Source organism: Panthera uncia, chromosome F2 (genome assembly GCF_023721935.1).
Source record: "Panthera uncia isolate 11264 chromosome F2, Puncia_PCG_1.0, whole genome shotgun sequence".
In the NCBI taxonomy this organism is placed as follows: domain Eukaryota; kingdom Metazoa; phylum Chordata; class Mammalia; order Carnivora; family Felidae; genus Panthera; species Panthera uncia.
In genome coordinates this window covers 19,716,686-19,737,194 of record NC_064812.1, presented here as the reverse complement: position 1 = coordinate 19,737,194, position 20,509 = coordinate 19,716,686, and the positions used below count along the sequence as shown (strand labels likewise).

Here is a 20,509-nt window from a genome sequence, read left to right as displayed (position 1 = left end):
CATGATGTAAAATATTCCATTTTCCAAAAATAATTTCAGTTGGGCAACACTCAATTGGAATCTTTAAATAACTGCCATTTAGGCCCTTTGACATCTGACCACACTCCTTTTGCTCTTAAGACTCCAGGTCAACTGCACTGCCTTACAACTCCTGAACACGTATCTGCTTTCCTCCATCCTTTTGAAAAAACACCGTTTCTTCCACTGAGATAACTTTCCCCATCTCTATTATAATCATTCTTCCTAGCAAGGCCAGCTCAAATCCTGCCTATCTATAAAGCCTGCAGAGAGCTTTGGGGCCAGGTACATTATATACGTACACAAGGAGAAAGGTAACAAAAGAGATAAAAAGATACAAAGGGAGAATGGTCAATTTAAAAAGTTATTTATTAATAAACAAGTTAAATGCAACTAAAAGTATATTTAAAAGTCCAACATTATTGGATCCCATTGAAATATCTATTCCGGAAGAAGTATTTTGTCAAACTAATGATAAGAGAAATGATAAAAATGGAACAGGTATGAAAAACATTTTTAAACAATAAAGCACATGGTAAATTCAGAAATAAAAACACACAAACGTACAAACTATTTGAGTATGAAACCAAAATGTTTCATATTTCTAAATGTTTCTGGTATACTCACATGAGGGCTGACTTGTCTGAGTTAATAAACACCATGGAAACACCTTTTTAAGGTATCAGACTTTATCTTCTACAGAAATAATTTTAGATTATGTGTTGGGTGTGTAAACTGTCCACATTTAGCAAACATATCCTACATATGAACATATTCACTTATACTTAATGAAAAAAAGAACTTATAATTTAAATATCTTGATTTGAGAACCGTGGATTTGATAGTTCTATTAAATTCCAACATCATAATCACCGAATGCACTATCAAAAAAGCTATTAAAAAAATTTTTTTTTTAAAGAGCTGCTTTTGAAAATTTCAGTATTTTAGGGCAAAAGAAAATACCATGTATTCTTGTTCACAAATTCTGATGTTTGGCCTCTACGGTTAACACAAAAAATACCATGTAATAAAGAAGATTCCTATAGAAAAGCCTCAGTCTCTTTCAGTAGTTCCAAATAGTGTTATACAGTATTTCACTGGAAACAGTGGTTTCACCACAGATCTGGCAGTAGCTTCTGTTTAAAACATAACTTTGCCCCAAAGCATCCATCAAAGACTTCAAAACATAATTGATTTTGGCAGTCCACACGAAGACCATAATGTGGATGGTAACTGCCAGTGGATACGAGGGCCTTTATGAAGTCTGAGGTGTGTGTGTGTGTGTGTGTGTGTGTGTGTGTGTGTTCTCAGGAGGAAATGGGGTGAAAATGGTTTATTCAGAAGTGTAAAACGTTTTTCTAATTAGATCTCAATTGCATAAAAACCACAAATCAAATGTTTAGAACTTCCATGGATTCTGAATGAGAAAGGCAACAATTTTTTTTGTCTCTCTGCTTCCTTTTATCATTCTTTACAGAGGACAAGGCTTTAGTTATATATATTCTTCTGGACACTGAGGGAAAGGTCTCCTCTGTCCCCTTCTCAGTCTGAAAGAGAAGGAGAACGAATGGACCTGCCGCTGGCAGGGCTGGAGAAAGTGAAAGGCTCTTTGTCCTTCTCTTTACTATCATGCTTGTGCTTGTGCTTATGCTTATGTTTGTGCTTCTTCTTCTTTTTCTTGTGTTCATGGTGATGGTGGTGATGGTGGTCACTGTGTTTGGAGGACGCGGATTCCTTAGTAAACACTGAGAGTGGAGCTGTTGCAGCTGGATGCATACTCATCTCCAAAGGTGACTGTTCTTTACCTTCAAAATTAAAAACATCCAAATGAATTCCTGATGATCACAAGGAAAGTGAAATGAAAGTAAGAGGGAGCTGAGGACAGTATAGAAAAGAGGGACTCCTCCTCGGGTGCCTGGGGGGCTCAGTTGGCTAAGTGTCCAACTTCGGCTCAGGTCATGATCTTACGGTTTGTGAGTTCGAGCCCCGTGTCGGGCTCTGTGCTGACAGCTCAGAGCCTGGAGCCTGTTCTGGATTCTGTGTCTCCCTCTCTCTCTGCCCTTCCCATGCTCATGCTCTGTCTCTCTCTCAATAATAAATAAATGTTTAAAAAAAAATTTTTTAAAAGGGACTCTTAAGTGTTTATCACTTCCACAGGAATCATCAGGAATGGGAGAAGTACATAAATAAGGCATTCAATTAGTCACATGCAGGTAAGTGTTCAGCACTGTGGCCAGGAAACTGAATATTAATTCCTTACAGTTTATACAAATTATGATACATACCAGTGTGTTACCAAACCATCCTCTCAAAGTTAATGTTAAAGTATTATTAGGCAACAATAATGATTACACGTGTTGCAAGTTTAGACCCACATTCATCCTTCAACTGTAGCTCCTTTAACTGTAGTTCAACCCTACGGTTTTGGGGGTGAAATGGCAGTACTTTGTTTTTGCCACCTCAAGAACCACTTATACACACAAAAACGTGTTATGCTAGTTAGGGATAATGATGTCTCAGCAAAAATCAAATTTCTCTAGTTCCTTATGGTAATTTCTGGGGATAGGCAAAAGTGCACTCTTTAAATAGATTCAGTACACACAGCTTACAAAACCCAGAAAAAGCCAGGAGTCTATAAAGGGAACATCTCTACTTAAAGACAAAAGAGAAGTGTCACAAAGAGAATGACAGAGAGAGAGAGAGACAGACAGAGAGAGAAGAGAGAGAGAGAGAGAGAAAGTGAATGAGAATGAGGAGACCTGTGCTCTTGAACAGATTCTGCTATTAACACTCAGCTCTCATTTTCTTTTTTTTATCTCACCTAAAAAACAGATCAAACGTTTTGGAAGGTTCTTTCCATTTCTAACATTTTATCAGTCTAGGAATCGACAATAATAGTTCTCGGACTGTAGCGTACAACAATTTCTTGCTTTCTCCAGATGCTGCGATCCCTGCGACGTGCCCTGAGAAAGAGTTCTCTCTGTATTGCTGGAGACTAATGGTACTACTTTATATGCTGCCAGCCAAGAAAAAAAGCCTAAGAATCATCTCCAATACCCTCCTTTCTAAATCTAGGTGGCTACCAAATCTCATTGGTTTTCACTTACAAGTATCTCCTACATCTGCCTCCATCCTGTCCGCAACTGTATTAATTCAGACCACCTCACCTCATCTGGGTTACAGGACTAGTCTCCTGTTAACTGCTCCTCGTGCCTGACGTGTCTTCTACTCAAATCCACACTTTACACAGCTGCGCAGCAGCGGTTCTCATCCAGGGGTGATTCTGCCCCTGGGGGTTATTTGGGAATATCTGGAGACACTTTTGTTGTCACCCCGAGGTAGGGTCAGGGGAGGAAGTGTTACTAGCATCCCACTGGTAGAGCCGAGGGATGCCCAGGACAGCTCCGACAGGAAATTCTCATGACCAAAATGTCAATAGTGTTCAGGTTGGAAAACCCTGCTGCATAGTGATCTTCCTAAAAACAAAGCTATTCATAATTATCTGCTTTAAAACTCACTTGGTTCTTAAGAAACAAACAAAAAATAACCAAAAAACTCCAACTCAGTTGGTTCTACCAACCGAATAAAAGCAAAAACTCCTTGGGCTCCAGTGCAGCAATTTCTAAAAAATATGTAAGTTTTATTCAAAGTAGCTAAAAAACAAAATTTTCACTAAAATGGACTTCCAAGCAAGTTTTTTTTTTTCAAGTAAATTCTCCACACTAATTTTGACCCAAACTAGCCCCAAACCATGGTTCTTACCAAAACAGGCATCACTGCCGAAGCTTTCTAAAAATCAGTTCCAGCACTAATTTTACTGACAGTTTTTACAATCTGTCTTGAACTTACCATTCTAGCCTTATCTTCCACTATCCCTTTCTATGTGCTCTAGGTAGCCCTTTCATAACGGTGTATTTGTAAATGCTATTCCCTACGCGTGAAATGCACTTCCCTTACTTCCCTGACTCTCAGATTTATTTAACAAGTATCAGGAACTGCATGGGAACTGGGGAAAACAGTGATGACCTGGACAGATCTCAGTCCTCCTGGAGTCTACAAACTAGCCAACAGGAAAGTAACTGAATAAGTACACCCAAGTAATAAAGAGACAAACACAGAGTGAACCAGTAGCAAAACGGGAGACTTAAATTAGCTGTGGGGGGATCAGAGGCAAACTTCCCCAAGGAAATAATGTTTAAATGGTAACCTAAAGTAGACAAAAGAAAACAACAACCACAAAAATTTAGACTTCTTAATAATTTAAAACTTAGCTCAAATGTCATTTCTTTAGGAAGTTTTCCCCCAACTGTGCAAACAGAATCGGTTCACGTTCCCACAACGTAATACATAAAGCAAGTTAAGGCAGAGAGAACTGAAGTGAGTTGCCCAAGGTGGCATCGGCGGGTCTGAGCCACAAACCCAAAGAACGTGACTGCAGAGTCTGTGCCCGAGGGCACATCGCAGAGAGGACACTGTAGCACCTCTTTTTACCTCTGGGTCTCTTCCATCAGACTCAGAGCGTCTGGAGAACAAGGAGTCTGTCTGTCTTTTTAATCTTTGTATCCCAGTGTGTCACACAGTGTCCAACATCCCCTACATCTCACCTCCCCACCCCTGCCAAAGCTTGCTAAACAAATGAGTGAATGAATAGCAGAAATATTTAACTGTTGCGTTCCTTTTAGATAGGATGTCAGGTGAGCTTAGTCCATCTAAGTGTAATCTGAAGGTCATCAATTTTGAAGGGAGAGGGATAAAGCACAGAAACTATACTTCCTTTGTGTCAGGCACTGTTCCAGTATTTCAGAATAGATGAACAAGTCAGACAAAGCTCTTGTCCTCACAGATTATTCAAATAATGTATGTATTAACTATTACAAAATCATATTTTTATATTCATAATGTTTTTGGTAAAGATAACACTAACAATAATGCATAAACTAATTATAGAGATTATATATATACAAAAGCAAGTTTAGGGATCTGTATCTTTTGCCATAATCGCTAGCTACCCAGATAGTATTCAGAAAATGATAAATTTTGAGGGAGATCTGATTTAGACTATCAGCCAAATATGCCACTATATGATTTTAATTTAGGTTTTAATTGAAGTACATGACTATGTTTCCAATTCTATAAATATGGGAAAATGGGTCCATACCTAACAGGACACAGAGCCAGATGACAAGGAGAAGTGATAAGAGACTTTAAAAGTCTCAAGAAAAAATGCCTTCAGATCCTACCTCATTATTTAATCAGTCTACAACAACAGACTCTGCAGCCTTCCAATTGGCTGTCTGCACTAAGAGTCTGCATTAAGAGTCTGAGGTCCTCTTCTACACTGAGAGAAGTTTCATCATCCAATCCTAAATACCTTCCAACCTACTTGGATTGCAGAAAAGCCAATAATTACATTGGAAACTGTACTTCTCAGCAGAGGCAACTGCCAAATGGACAACCAAGTGTACTTGGGCGTACTCTTTTCCAAGGAATACTTACAACCACTTCAAAAGTAAATCCAATCTCTTATATTTTGCACTAAAGATACACTGACTATAAATCTTGCATGTCTCTTGATTTGTATTTAGTCTATTCTTAAGACAATGGATTAGCTACATCCAAAGATAAGGGTGATCAAATGGCTGATCTTAGGTCTGGGCAGAATATTTACAAGACGAACCTAAAACATCTGGTATGACAGCAAGGAAGTTAAATTCTTCTCAACAGACCCAAGAGTCAATTTAAGAGTTTCTTACTGTCCAAAGATGGGATAATTTGAATACTGATAAGGACAAGAATTGTAATGAACTGGAACTAACAGATCACCATTGGAGGACATAGTTAGCCAACTCATTTTTTGGAAAATTATTAAATAAAAAGAGAAGCTATTATCTTTCTCTTCTCATATGATCTATATGCCATACCACTGGATAATAATAAATGAGGGGGATTTTTGCTTTATAGAAATAAACCAGTTCATAAACAAAAATGGAAAGATATGGGGTACCTGGGTGGCTCAGTCAGTTGAGTGTCTGACTCTTGATTTCAGCTCAGGTCATGATCTCACAGTTCTTGGGTTTGAACCCTGTGTTGGGCTCTGCGCTCTCAGCACAGATTAGGATTCTCTCTCTCTCCCTCTCTCTGCCCCTCCCTCCCCCACCCCTCCTTCAAAAGGAAGGAAGGAAAGAAGGAAGGAAGGAAGGAAGGAAGGAAGGAAGGAAGGAAGGAAGGAAGGAAAAGAGAAAGAAAGAAAGAAAGAAAAGGAAAGAGAGAAAAAGAAAGAAAGAAAGAAAATGTATTAGAATATCACCATCATGCAAGCCTTAATGAAATAATGGATCTGGGCCTTAAACATCTTAGTGGCTAACATCATAAAAAAGCCGACCAGGCACTGTATGCTTCCACATGGAAGAATAAACCACCATCTATAAATCTAAATCCAATTAAGCTTCTATATCCAACTATAAATTTACATCAAATAAAGACTCTATCAAACACGTTAATTATACCATGGGTAAACAATTAGCAAAACACAAGAACTGAAAACTACAGATCAAAAGCCTGGTTCCTTTAACAAAAATACATTGTAAAAGGGGAGAAAAGAGAGAAAAAGATAAACTTAAAACTTTAAATTTAAAAAGATGTAAAGGACATTATCAGCCAATTACAATGTGTACACCTTATGTGGACACTGATTCAAAAAATAAAGTATTAAAAGTAAATATCAGAATAATGACAGAAGTCAATTGAAATTTAAATACTGACTAGGTATTTAATAATACAAAAAATATCTGTTAATTTTTTAAAGTATAAGAATGTTACTGTGGTTATGATTTTTTAAAGTCCTTATCTTTTAGAGATATATACTAAGTTATTTATGAATAAAGTGATGACATGTGGGATTTGTTTCAAAATAATCATTAGGGTAAGAGTACAGATTATAGAAGATCGACCATGAGTTGATCACTGCAGAAGCTGAGTGATGGATACATGGGGGTTTGTTAAACTAGTCTGACTCCTTCACAGTTTTCCACAAAAAAAGTGTTTTTTAAAAAGGAGAAGTTAAGGCAATTTGGCACTATCTGTGAAAATGTTAAATGCCCATATTCTGTGATTTAGAATGTTCATTTCTAGAAATTTATCGCACAAATGTGGTCATGCATATGTGCAAACACACGTATGAAAAATATTCACCAGAATAGTAACAACAGAACATCTGATAAAACCTAATGTTACTATACCACCACCATCAATAAACTTTAGCTCTTAAGTTTTCATCTATTATACACAATACATATTTTTTTGTTTGCTTAATCTCTGTCTTTCCTAGATCATTTTTCCCAGGTATAATCCAAGGTGATATAAAAGTACAATTTCCTTCCCATGTGGAATTGTATTAACAGTCAGATTTGGGACACACAGGAGCTTACTTTCACACTAGCTTGAGATCATGTATGGAATCGCTCCTGGGGAAAAATGCACACATTACCATCCCCATGACACATTTACACACATAGTTTCACATATCATTTCAGGAGTTTACAAGATGCCTGGGAACTTGAGGCCCACCCAAGGTGAGGGCCACTCATTTTTAACCTAAAGAAAGCCCTCTTATTTAGTGACCTGAAATACATGTGTCTATGATAGCACACATATCAAAAAAAGGAGATATATATAATTCAGAATATTATATCTTCCTATTTCATGTTATATGAAAAGAACAAAACAGATGTTCTGTTTTGTTGTTCTACCCAACATAAAATTGTTCCTAGAGATCTAGTAAAATGCACTACGGATAAGGATTTTAGCTGCAGTCAATTTAACAAATGCAAAATAAACTGAAAGAGGTACTTAATATAAGCTTAATGTGGAAGCTTTTCAGTCATCTGATTAAAGTGCTAGTAATAGTGAATAATCTGCTAATTCTCTTAAATTCATTCACATTACGTGTCTGCGTGAACTTAACACAGAACTTGCAGTTTTTATTAGGAAAAGTGCAGTCTGGTCTTGGATTCTTGAGATCATTGTAAAAAATGAAGTGTAAAACTTTATCACTACAATTTAAGCAAAAACAATATCAATGTCTATTTTTCATATTAGAGTTTCAAAAGAAAGAACTAGGGCTCTCAAGATTTTTTGTGGGGGCGAGGGGGTAGACTTCATGCACTGGAATAGTGCTTTTCTGACTTCTGCAAGGTGTTACATAATACAGCAGCCCCAGCTAAGCAGGAACACTCCTTTTCTTCCCCACAAAACCACTAAGGATTTCCCTCTGCTCCATGCCTGTCACTCTTCCTCTGTGCTCCATCACTAGAAGCCCTCGAGCAAGTCAGGAGGCAGACATGATGAAGCCTTTGCAGAGCTGGACAGGGGCTGCGGTAGTAGCAGAGGACATGGGAATTACACAGCCCTTGCTCCATATTCCTTCCTCACCTCAGCAGAGGGAAAGGTCACGATGGAAGAAGGAAGATTCCTCTGCCACTTCTGCTTTCTTACCCGCAAATGGCTTAACCTATATATCACCCCTAAAATATTCTTCTATCATATGCATGGAAAGAGAAAACTGGAGGGAAAAAGAGCGACAAGGAAACCAGGACCTGTCCTGCTACCTTAGTTCCCACCTCTTCTTTATCCTACCTACACTCCCATCCCTTTTCTATCCCCCTACCCCCTAAGATGACATCTGAAACACATTCCAGTTCTCAATTATCATCTTGTTTGCTGGCTCTAAGGGAGCCATCTCAGAATTCATCTCAGCTCAAATAAAGGAAGCAGGGGTCCCAATCTCAAAAGTCTTGGACTTGAGGAGATAGCACAAATGATGTAATTTAAAGTACAATACTAAGTGCAACACAAATGGAACCAACAAAATGGAAAGCACATCACTCCCTAAGAGGACCTCTCACTTAACTCTTTCTCAAGAGAAGCTGGAAATCCAGATTTTTATGTGTAATCTCTTTTTAGTCAACTACTTCAAACATTTTTGCAAGACTTCTACTGACCAAGTAAAAGATGCCTCAGCTGGATGTGTTGAATAAGGCCCCAAGTAAGACCCATTTATGAACTCTAATCTAGAATCCCTTAGAGAATTAAGAGAGGTCACAGCTTCCCTTACACTGGTTCTATGCTTCCTCTCCTGAGCCCTCCACTCAAAACGTCACGCCAGGCTAGCTACTGCAGCAAGAGACCCCGGCTCCTTCTGGGGGAGGCAGGAAGAGAGGAAGGAGAGGAGGTTCCTGTTTTACTGCCAACTTTATTTGGGTTAGGTTGAAGCTGTGTTCCTAACATTCCAAAAGATGGAGCTCTAAGCACCCTCTCAGAAACATTGTTATACACAGTGGCTAGGGTGATACTTTTGCCCTTCCTGTATGGTATATGTTGGCTAGTTTGGGAAAGTTACCTATCAAATATAACAATGTGTCTATGGGAAAACCATATTTAGAATTACAAAATAAATACATGTACAAAGAATTGTTTAAAAACTACACCACTTGTAAAATGAAGGTTTTCTAAATTCCAGTAATATCATTATTGAATTTTAAGACTTGCTCAATGGACACAGGGTGTTGAAAAGCATAAATACATTTAAAGAAAATTACAAAGGCATACTAAAAAGTATATTCACAATTAAGTTTTACAGATCAGTACAAATAATATACTGATATACATTTTGCCTCATTACATAAAAGGGTCCTAGCAACCAAAGCTAAAATTTTAATACTTTCTTATTCCCCACCATTAGCCCTAGATCTCCTCCCCAATCTTCCCACATGATGTCATGAGAACTGTAAGACTATAGAGATTCCAAAAAAGGTAAAAATATGTTTTTTAAAGCAATATGGAACTATGATACAAATGTGCACATTAGTAAGCACAAAAGGTGTTAAGATTTGCTTCTACATCGGTTAGTTTAAGAAAAAACAAACAAAAATATTCAGATTCTTTTCTGGAACAGCAAGCAATACATTGGACTGCTAGGATTCAGACAGAAGTTTTTCATTTTTTAAAAGCATGGAGGACAGGCAGAAGCATCACTCTTAAACTATATCAAGGGGTCTGAAATGCCCGGAGCTTTATTGTTTTTAAAAATGTGGGATATTTTTCATGTCTAGTAAAGTTTTAATAAGTATAGCGATAAAAGCAAAATTACACCAAAATCAAAAACAAAACCAAGAAAATACAAAACTGGCAAGGGCCAAGAAATGTCAAAATTCACTTATCAAAGTAAATGATAAAGTCTCCAGCTGATTTCTTTCTGAAATAAATTTTGTATGAACCTTACAATAAATGCATAAAGCACACAAAGAGACAGAAGCAACCAACAGTCTGGGGTCTCAATACCAAAGTATTCTGAGATGTTGCTTTGGTTTGAATTAATCACAGCTGATCCTTAAGCTCCTCAAATCAATAAACAGTTACTCTTTTGTTTATATCATAAAAACATGGGTTATATAAACAAGATCCATCTGTTGGAATCTTAAAGCCTGACAAATGAGTTTTGGAAAAACTATTCTTTAAAAATGATTTTGCTTATGTATCTCATTTTCACTCCCTGTTCCCTCAAAACTTCAGGACTGAATCTTTGTTCAACAGTCCTGAATGCTTATTCCTTATCTAGATTACGATCTGTTTTTTTTTTTTTTTTTCTGTAAGCAACAGAAGAACCAGAGAACCAGAGTAAGCAGAAGAAAATGTAAATCAGAATAGGTAACAAACACATGTGAACTGAATAACCTTTCATAAAATTAAGTCCAATTTGTATTTAATAATTTAAAAGACAGAATATCTTAGTTTTCTAGTATAGCATCGAGTCTTCATGACTGACCATGGATGATCAATTGTAAAACTTTCAGGGGGAGAGGAAAAAGAGAAATAAGTGGTTGACGTTTGCATTTTATAAAAGTAAAAAAGGCACAGATTTAATGGTTTCTACCGAAGTTGGCATTTTTCATGTTATAATATTCTAAGAAAAAGTACCGCAAGGCAGAACCACAATGGGTATTTTTAAATGCTTATGAGGGATGATTTTTCCCCCTCCTTCCTACTCATCTCATTTCCAAATTTTATGTAATAGGAGTGCATTATTTTCAAATAGTAAAAAGTCTAATTTAAAATATTCTTTATGTTAGATAATACAAAGTCAACATGTTGCAAGAAAAGCAAGTCCTTAGATCTGTATTTTTCACGTATTTTTTTAAGTTGATAAAACTTTATAAAGTTTGTAGATTTGTCCTTGAGTAAAATAATAACAATAAAATATTAATAATAATTTCACCTGTTCCCTTCCGTGTAAGTTCCATGCTCCACTGGGGTTTCGTGGGAGGTGTGCCATCACAGCCTGATGAGTGTTGGGGTACTAAAGCAGATCGGGAGCTAGCTGGACGATATTTAGAAAGCCCTAAAACGCCAAAGAGGGAAAAGAGGAATTTATTTCTTGGTTTACCAAAAGAAGAAAAAAGCCTGATGTTTTTTCATAAGTTAACCTTAAAACCAGAAACAGTTCAACAATAGAATTGTAATAATAAAAAGAATACTACCAACTACTAAAAATCTCATTTGATTTTAATCCTTTGTCATGGTTCCTATATGCTTAAATCTAAGAGCAATACATGTTCAAGAAAGGCAGGAAAGTGTGACTGGTCTGCTAAATACATAATCTGGCTTCTACATTTGAGGCAGAAACCGTATTTTATAGTATGTATATGGAATTTTACATACAGTAAATTTTCCCTGCTCCCCCTGAAAATTTGCTAATAAATTCCATTGTAATACTTATTCAACAAATACATCAAAATAATTTAGGGCTTACAGTAAGAAGACATTTTAAACAGGAAATGTTGTAATGGTATATATAATGTGAACAGCATTGTAGCAGTTATCAGGATACCTAGGTCCTGATTCCAAATTATCAACAAATTAGATACATAATCTAGGTGAGACATTTATCTCACTGTGTCTCAATTCCTTCACTTGTCACATGGCCAAGTTCTAAGATCAGCTGGTCTAGCCCTGAGTTGGTTATTACTGGAGAGTGTCATTTAGGGCAAGTCATTTAATATCTCTCTCTTAAGTTCACTCATCTATAAAATCGATAGAACAGATGAGTAATTGTTAAGATCTCTGAGAATTAGAAAAGCCAAAGAATTCATGACCTGTCAATGTTCAAATGAATCTTAGGCTCATATTCTATCTGAAGCCAGTTCTCAAATTTTACTAGCTTATACTAGTTTACTAGACAGTGAAAAATAATTTAGGTCTCAAAACTAAAATTTAATAAAAAGCAGACCAAGGTGGGTAAGGAGGACTTTGCACAAATGTAACATCCTTAAAAGAAAAAAAAAGAAAAAGAAAAACATTATTCAAATGTAAAGATCATAAAAGACAACCAGTATGGGATATAAATAAATACTCCCTTTTTTTTTGCCAATGAAAACAGGAAGAGTACCCAGAAAAAAAAACAGTTACATTCCCAATAAAAAATGCATTATATAGTAAACTTGAGGGGTGCCTGGCTGGCTCAGTTAGTAGAGCATGTGACTTGATCTTGGGATCATGAGTTTGAGCTCCATGTTGGGCACAGAGATTACTTAAAAAAAGTAAAAATTAGGGGCGCCTGGGTGGCTCATTTGGTTGAGTGTCTGACTCTTGATTTCAGCTCAGGTCATGATCCGAGGGTCATAGGATCGAGCCCTATGTTGGACTCCACACTGAGAGTGGAGCCTGTTTAAGATCCTCTTTCTCCCTTAGCCCCTCCCTCTCCCCTCTCATGTGTGCGGGCTCTAAGAAAAAAGGCAAAATTTTAAAAAGTACTTGATTGGGGTGCCTGGGTGGCTCAGTCAACTTTGGCTCAGGTTATGATCTCACACAGTTTGTGAGTCTGAGCCTTGAATCTGGCTCACTGCTGCCAGCGAAAAGCTCACTCTGAACCCTCACTCTCCCTCTCTCTTTGTTCCTCTTCTACTTGTGCTCTCTCTCAAAAAAAAAAAAAATAAACATTAAAAAAAAGTACACTTGATTTATCATTTATAATTAATAAATATCTTTTAAGTTGTTATATTGATGACAATAAAACAATTATGCATAAAAAATGAAATAAGTGAAAATTAATAAGTTATATCTTATGTATCAACGTGGATACATTTTAGAAGCATAATGCTGACTAAAAAACATAAGTCATATCATACCATTTTCATAAAATTAAAAAAACAAGTATAAGGAAATCCTATATCTATGTGGTACACTATAAAGAAAAGTAATAGAACGGTTAAAAAAAGTAAAAGAAAATTCAAGACCATATTTACTTGTGGTGCAAAGGCAGGTGGACAGAATCAGGGAAGAGGCACAAAGGGAATGACCACGGCATGGAGTCTATCATACAGGTTAAGGTGGAGAGCAGGTTCACAGATATTTGTTTTATTACTATGCTTTGCAACTTACATGCAAGTTACATCAATGCTTTATCCCTGAATATTAAAAAATGCTGACATAAACTAGGTATTAGCTCTTCAAAAAGCATTATAACAAAATGAATCAAGAGCTGTGAACACCTTCTGAAGAAGTACCTCATAATACAGTTAAAATTACTCTTTTCACCAATAAAATATTTTGGGAAATTAAAGAATATAATTTAACAAAAAAGAAACAAAAGCTTCTGTATGAAGGTATTCAGTGCAGAATCACCCATTAAAAAAAACAAAAACAAAAACCCTGAAACAACCCCCAAAATAAGATAAATTATAGTACATCAACTCAATACCTCCTCAGGTACTATTTTCTTTTTTTTTTTTCTTTTTTATTTTTTTAATTTTTTTTTTAACGTTTATTTATTTTTGAGACAGAGAGAGACACAGCATGAACGGGGGAGGGGCAGAGAGAGAGGGAGACACAGAGTCGAAAGCAGGCTCCAGGCTCTGAGCCATCAGCCCAGAGCCCGACGCGGGGCTCGAACCCACGGACCGCGAGATCGTGACCTGAGCCGAAGTCGGACGCTTAACCGACTGAGCCACCCAGGCGCCCCTCAGGTACTATTTTCAAAAGAAAAGATTATGATGTTTGGGAGATGCATGCAAAAAAAGTCTAAGACTTCTACAATATTACGTGAAATGGGCACACAAAAAAAGAGAAAGTAGCAGTGTTATGGGAGGCATTAACTTCAAAGTTTAAAATTATGGTTACGTTATTAAAAAGAAAATAGAGGGGTGCCTGGGTGACTCAGTCAGTTGAGCGTCCGACTTCGGCTCAAGTCATGATCTCACAGCTCGTGAGTTCGAGCCTCGTGTCGGGCTCTGTGCTGACAGCTCGGAGCCTGGAGCCTGCTTCGGATTCTATGTCTCCCTCTCTCTCTCTGCCCCTAACCCACTCGCATCCTGTCTCTGTCTCTCTCAAAAATAAATAAACATTAAAATAAATAAATAAATAAATAAATAAATAGAAAATAGATCTAGTATTTTAGTTGGAGGTTAAGCCTACTACAAAAAAAGAAAAAAAGGAAACACACAAAAAAATTAAAGCCACTGGAAGGAATCTGATGAATGGATTTTTAAAAAAACAAATCCAGAAGTATGCCCAAAATTTAAGGACCAAAATAAAACAGAATTAAAAAAAAACGAAACCCTTTTTAAAAATGTATTCCTTTGCTGATATGCATTATAATCTGCTACAATCCAGTATTTTGTACTAGCTACTTTCAAATGTTCACCTGTCAATAAAGCAATACACCTTAGAAGAGCAGTACCCCACGAGCTCTCTTCATGAGCCTGCGGATGCTATGCACTGATCTCACCTGGAGTTGATGGCCTTTCAAGCATGTTCAAATGATGGGAAATAAACGCCTGGCTATCGTGAACAGTGTCCATATCAATTTCCTCCTCATCTTGAGAATTTGAAAACTACAACACATACACAAAGGAGAAAAAGAACCATTACATCACTTTACATTTGGATCTTAGCTCTTAGGAAAAGGTAGCAGAGAGGCCACAGAATATACCCCCACATCTTAAAAGGAAAAGTAGTCTTTTTCTCAGAAAGAATTAAGAATAAGAAAAGATTACATGGTCCAGCCTCTTAAAGAAGCTGACTGGATATTACTGGAAATGAAATAGCAACTAAAATCTACTCCTATGTTGTGGGAAGAGGTAGTGAGCCAAGGCAGATCATATACACATAGTTCCTCCCCCAAACAGAGAAGAAATATGTGATAATACAAGTTAAATGATCAGATGGAAGGTCTTAAACGGACATTTGGATTTCTTTATGATTCGGTCTGCCCCATCTGTTCCTGCTAAGGAAAAACCATTGGAAGCATTCAAAAAGATTTACAAGAAGGTGAATATCCTACGCTATTAATACAGGTTTAACCTGTATTTCTTACTCTGATTTTGAGTTTGACTTTACTGCTATCCTCATTCTTCTCCAGTATTTGACCAGGTTCTAGTGGGGACCCCAGTGGTGTATCAGCCTTCCTCTTCACTCCCTGCTGATGAGCTGACATATTACATGATGCTTCCTTGGCAAGGTGATCATCTTCCTGCGGCAATATTCAAGATCAAAATTAGATTTCTGAAGACAAGTAGCTCATATTATAGCTGAACACTAATAGCTACAGCAACCATGCAGATTAGAGCACGCCCAGTGCCTAAAATTTATCAGCAGTGGGCTTAAAATAAACTTCACCTTTTCCTGTCAGCTGGTCTTTTTTGGGGGAGATGGGAGGTATATAAGCAAACTTGTAGAGCTTTCCCAAAAGAATGTATCTTTTGGTGTCATTTTCCTTTTCCTGAAGACTCCAAGAATGAATGTGAATAAATTAACATATATGGGCAAGAATCAGAAACCTATTCGTTTATACAGGTTTATAAATACTCCGATCTGAGAAAGCACTTTAATGAGACCCTTTTTTCCTATGGAAAGGTCTATCTTACTTCTTCATAACCCAAAATCTAGGATACATTTTAAATTTACAACAAATAAGTACGATTATATTCCAGAAAATCCAGGTGAATAAGTAATTTAAAATGATTATTACTAACTTGCACAAAGAGAATCTCAGTTTTCAAGTGTCAAAACACCAGTAGGGAATTGCCAGGAAAGTAATCTGGTCTAAATATTGGCGAAAAATGAAGCTTGCATTATTGTGGACATTCTGTTACCAACATGAAAATCATTTCTGGAAAACTTTCTCTGAATTACAATAAAATGATTGTTAAGTATGCTAAAAGTCTTTCTACAAAAAACCTGGTAATTTCACAATGCAGAGCTGGAATTAAAAGGTTTTTAAAAGGCAAACACATGCATGCATACATTAAAACAAAACAAAACAAAACCACGTAATGCATAATCTCTTCCCAAATCAGCAGCGTACTCATTTACCTGACCATTCACTGTTACTTATTTAATTCAACAAGCATTTGCCAGGCATTTATCATATGCTTAGAATTGTGCTAGGCATTACACAGAATAGCAAAAAAATTCAGAGCCCCTATGTTCAAACAGTTTGTTAATACGATATACAGACAAGATGAAATATTCACTTCAATTTTCTGCTACTCTAAGAAATTCGACACTCAAGTACAAAAACATTACATCATCACAAAAGGGGTAAATGGACTGGCAGCACATCATTTGTTATGTGCAGCTATGTAGTTGTCAGTAGTGCTTTATAAACTCTTGTAAAGTGCTAAACTACTGTCAACCAGCAGTTTAAGCGGTACATGAAACTCTCAGTGGCTTTAAAATTTGCCAGTTCAAAAAAATAAATTATCTTCCCTGGGGAGCTCTACACAATAAAACTGTATCTTCTGTAATGCATGTGACTCTTACAGGGTTCTGAAATCCAACTAGCTGTGCGTGACTACTTGGATTAATCGCAGCTTCTTGGTTGCCTGCTATGGCCTCTGGAATTATGGTCGGATTCAAGACAGCTTTTTTCTCTTTTAGATTAAGAACCAACCCAAGCTCTGGCAAGGGCAAGCAGGAAGGTCTACTGAGGCCAAAAAGTGTGAAGTACAAGTCCACAGCACCACAACGTAACCTCCAGTCATGTGAAGTACCTAAGAAGTAAATAATAAAGAAGTCAATACGTACACTTATCCATGAACTGCTCCAGAACCTATACAGAGAAAAAGGACTGTGCTAAAAGGGGCCGTCTAATGACCTAGGCACAACAGGCAAACCCTCTACTCTAAAAATGCATCTTAACACAGATACTCAGAAATTGTTCCGAAAGCAGTAATGGTAGTGAACGAACAAATAACTTACAATTGGTAAAGCATGTTATCATTACACTATTCTTACCAAATGAATATTAGACATCCACTAAACATTTAATATTTCAAAAGCAGTATTTTTTCAGGCTTTAGATCTTCCTATTAATTCCTCCTCTTTGGTAAATACTCCACATTCATTCATTCTCTGTTCATCCTGTCTGATTTTCTTCTTGAATAGCCCATTAGGAAGATAGCACTCTAAGAGCCTTTATGAACCCTGACACTTGAAACAAATTCTCCTCTCAAATTGATTACTTTCAGGTTTTAAATATGGTAATAAACCCTACAACTACTTAAAATAACATGATTCTAAATTTTTATTGAGGAGGAGGAAAATGTTTTTGCTAAACACCTTTATATTTGTGTTGCTCTGCAAGGTGTATGTTGTTTTTAAAGAATTTTTTTTAATGTTTATTTATTTTCTGAGTGAGGGTGACAGAGCATGAGCAGGGGAGGGGCACAGAGAGAGGGAGACACAGTATCCAAAGTAGGCTCCAGGTTCTGAGCTGTCAGCACAGAGCCTGACACAGCCTGCGAGATCATGATCTGAGGCAAAGTTGGACCCTCAACCAACTGAGCCACTCAGGCGCCCCTGCAAGGCATATGTTTAAAAGATAAAAATTATAGGAAAAAGCAAATCCCAGAGATAGCAACAGCTGGTAAAACACATAATGACCAGAAGAAAGCTGACTGTGTAGAGATTAAATTTAAAGTAGATGAGAGACTACGACAGGTTCTTTCAACTTCTTTGATGAATCTCGGGTTTTTTTTTTTTTTTTAACCTCCAAAATAAGGGTTTTGATCTCAGATTATACCTTATCTCATTATCAATGACAGATTAGAGAGGACATCAATACCACAGTTCTTTCTCACTTTCCCTTTTTCCCCAATAAAACATCCCAGGCAGATACTTCCATCAAATAGAACTGACTGATAAGATGAAATTTGTCATCTAGGGTTAGACGATTGCTATCATTTCTAGGTGGAATTTAAAATGATGCACAAAACTTAAAATCAATGAAAAGTAACATGTAAATTCTTCTGGATAAGAAAAATAAACTCTACAAATTCTTAATTTTGACCAAGAACTATAGTTTCAAAAGACTGTAATGCTTAAAAAGGAAAGACAAAAGGGAAAGAAGTTGCTGCAGCAAATTTTAGACAGCATAAATATTAAGCTTTGTGGTTTTCAACAACAAATATTACCATGAGGAAATAAAATACAATTAGTCAAGTAAAGATTCTAATGAGATTTACTCCAACAGAAGTAAACAGGACATTAATTACACGCAAAGGAAATTCATATAGGAGGAATTATAACTTCAGAGTTCGTATGACATACTACACTGTGCTAGGTACCTTGCCTGCCATGAAACGGCGATCATGAGTCCTATTTGAGCCATCTTCAATTTTGCTTCTATGTGACAAGGTCAAAGATACACACCATTGTTAGAAGCAAAAGAAAGAGGCAAGACCTCCTGAGGAGAATGAAGTTTTTGCCATAAAAACTACAGAGAAACTAGGAACGGGAAGAACAGTACAGAGTGAAAAGAAGAATTTTGCACAGGAAATCCATTTCCTTCTCCAGAATATGCAGATCTGCACATTTTAATGACCTGACAGTGCTTGAATTTTGGTAGGCACTCATTATTCTCCTTCTCAAAACAGTTTACACATGTAAAGACTCCACAGAGGATAGGTATCAGATTCCCAGGCCTTTTATTACAAGGGCTGGTGGCTCAAACCTCTGAGGGAAGGGAAGGAATCAGGTCGCAGCAGCCAGCACTATCTATTCATGGGCACAGCAAGAAAAGGAGTGAACCATAGGCATTCCATCAGTAAAGAAAACTGGAACAGCTTAGGGTAAATTTATACTGGAAGAAAATTTGGCCTTGACGATCAGTATCACCTAATTATGTCTACTGCAAATAACCATCCTGAACTATGTTGTAGATGACACTGAAACCAGTCAGGCAATTGAGTGTAAAATTCCTCAAAGTTTAAAAAAAATTATTAGCAAGTGGAAAATGTACACTCTGATGAGCTAAGGTGTTCTGTTTTTTGAAAGTCAGTTTGAGGATGATTAGGCAGCACAGCGAAGGCTGCCAAATGCACTAAACCCCTATGAGAAGAGTTTTGTTACTTTTTATTTCTATGTGGGCTTTTTGGTCTTATTTTCTGAAGATTTTGGTTGATCTTCAATTTGCATGGAAGAATGAACATTGTTTTGATCCTGAGGGCAATTACAGATAGTGTTTTTTTCCTTTAAAAAAATTGATTTGTGGGCGTAGGAGGACACTGGGCTCACCGTGTCCTGCTGATCACTTAGATTCCACCCACATCTGCCTAAAGAACCCAGAAAACCACCAGAAGACTAGCAGAACGGACTCTCCGGAGGCAAGCGTAGTCAAGAGGCCCACGGAAGAGGGTAGGGAGGGCGGAGAGACGGTGCGCGCTGCACGGACTGGCGGGAGGGAGCCGGGCAGTGGAGGGGCAGCTTGTCCGGCAAGGCAAAATCCCCAAGTCTGGCTTGCAAAAGCGGAGGGGATGGACTGCGTGAGTTCTGACAGGCAGCGGGACTTAACATCTGGAATGTTATAAGTCAACAGCTCTGCTCGGTGAGCGGGAGGGTGAGAGGACACCGGGAGGGAGAGGTGTTGAGCCCCGGAAGACAGAGCTCAGCTCGGAGGGGAACGAAGGCGCTGGCCAGCGCCATCTCCCTCTCCCATTCCCCAGCCGAAATCCCAAAGGGAACCAGTTACCGTCACCGAACTTGCTTGCACGGCGCAAACTCCCAATGCTGTGCTTCTGTGGATCCATCCCTCCGACGGGTCTGCCTCCTTCCCGGTGCTACAGGGCCCCTCCCGCAGGGGACCACCGATGGCAAAGCGAGCTAAGCCTGCCCCTCCCACCCCTGTGCACCTTGCAGATCCACCCCGGCTAATACGCCAGATCCCATCAAAGCAGCACCACAAGCCTGGCAGTGTGCAAGTAGCCCGGACTGGGGCCACACCACTCCAGTGAGTCCTGTCCCTGGGAGAGGAGAAGATAAGGTACACACCAGTCTGACTGTGGCCCCAGCGGTGGGCTGGGGACAGACATCAGGTCTGACTGCGGCCCCGCCAACACAAGTTACTCCAGACAGCACAGGGGAGGTGCCCTGCAGTTCTGTGCCATCCCAGGGACTACCCAAAATGTCAAAATGGAACAACTCTCCACAAAAGAAAATC

At 37.9% G+C, this 20,509-nt stretch overlaps 1 protein-coding gene across 4 annotated transcripts in view; it reads right to left on the bottom strand.

The window, feature by feature from the left end:
- Positions 1–369: 369 nt before the first annotated feature.
- Positions 370–20,509, bottom strand: part of TAF2 (TATA-box binding protein associated factor 2) — a 102,504-nt gene continuing 82,364 nt past the window's right edge. For 3 of the 4 annotated variants that reach the window (XM_049632959.1, XM_049632958.1, XM_049632961.1), the window contains 5 exons: positions 16,834–17,063; positions 15,386–15,541; positions 14,798–14,903; positions 11,291–11,413; positions 370–1,823 (listed from right to left, as the gene is read on the bottom strand). In XM_049632959.1, coding sequence (XP_049488916.1) covers positions 1,561–1,823; positions 11,291–11,413; positions 14,798–14,903; positions 15,386–15,541; positions 16,834–17,063 — 878 coding nt within the window. In that variant the 3' untranslated portion in view covers positions 370–1,560. The remainder of the gene's footprint in view (positions 1,824–11,290; positions 11,414–14,797; positions 14,904–15,385; positions 15,542–16,833; positions 17,064–20,509) is intronic. The other variant, XM_049632960.1, reaches the window with a different exon arrangement.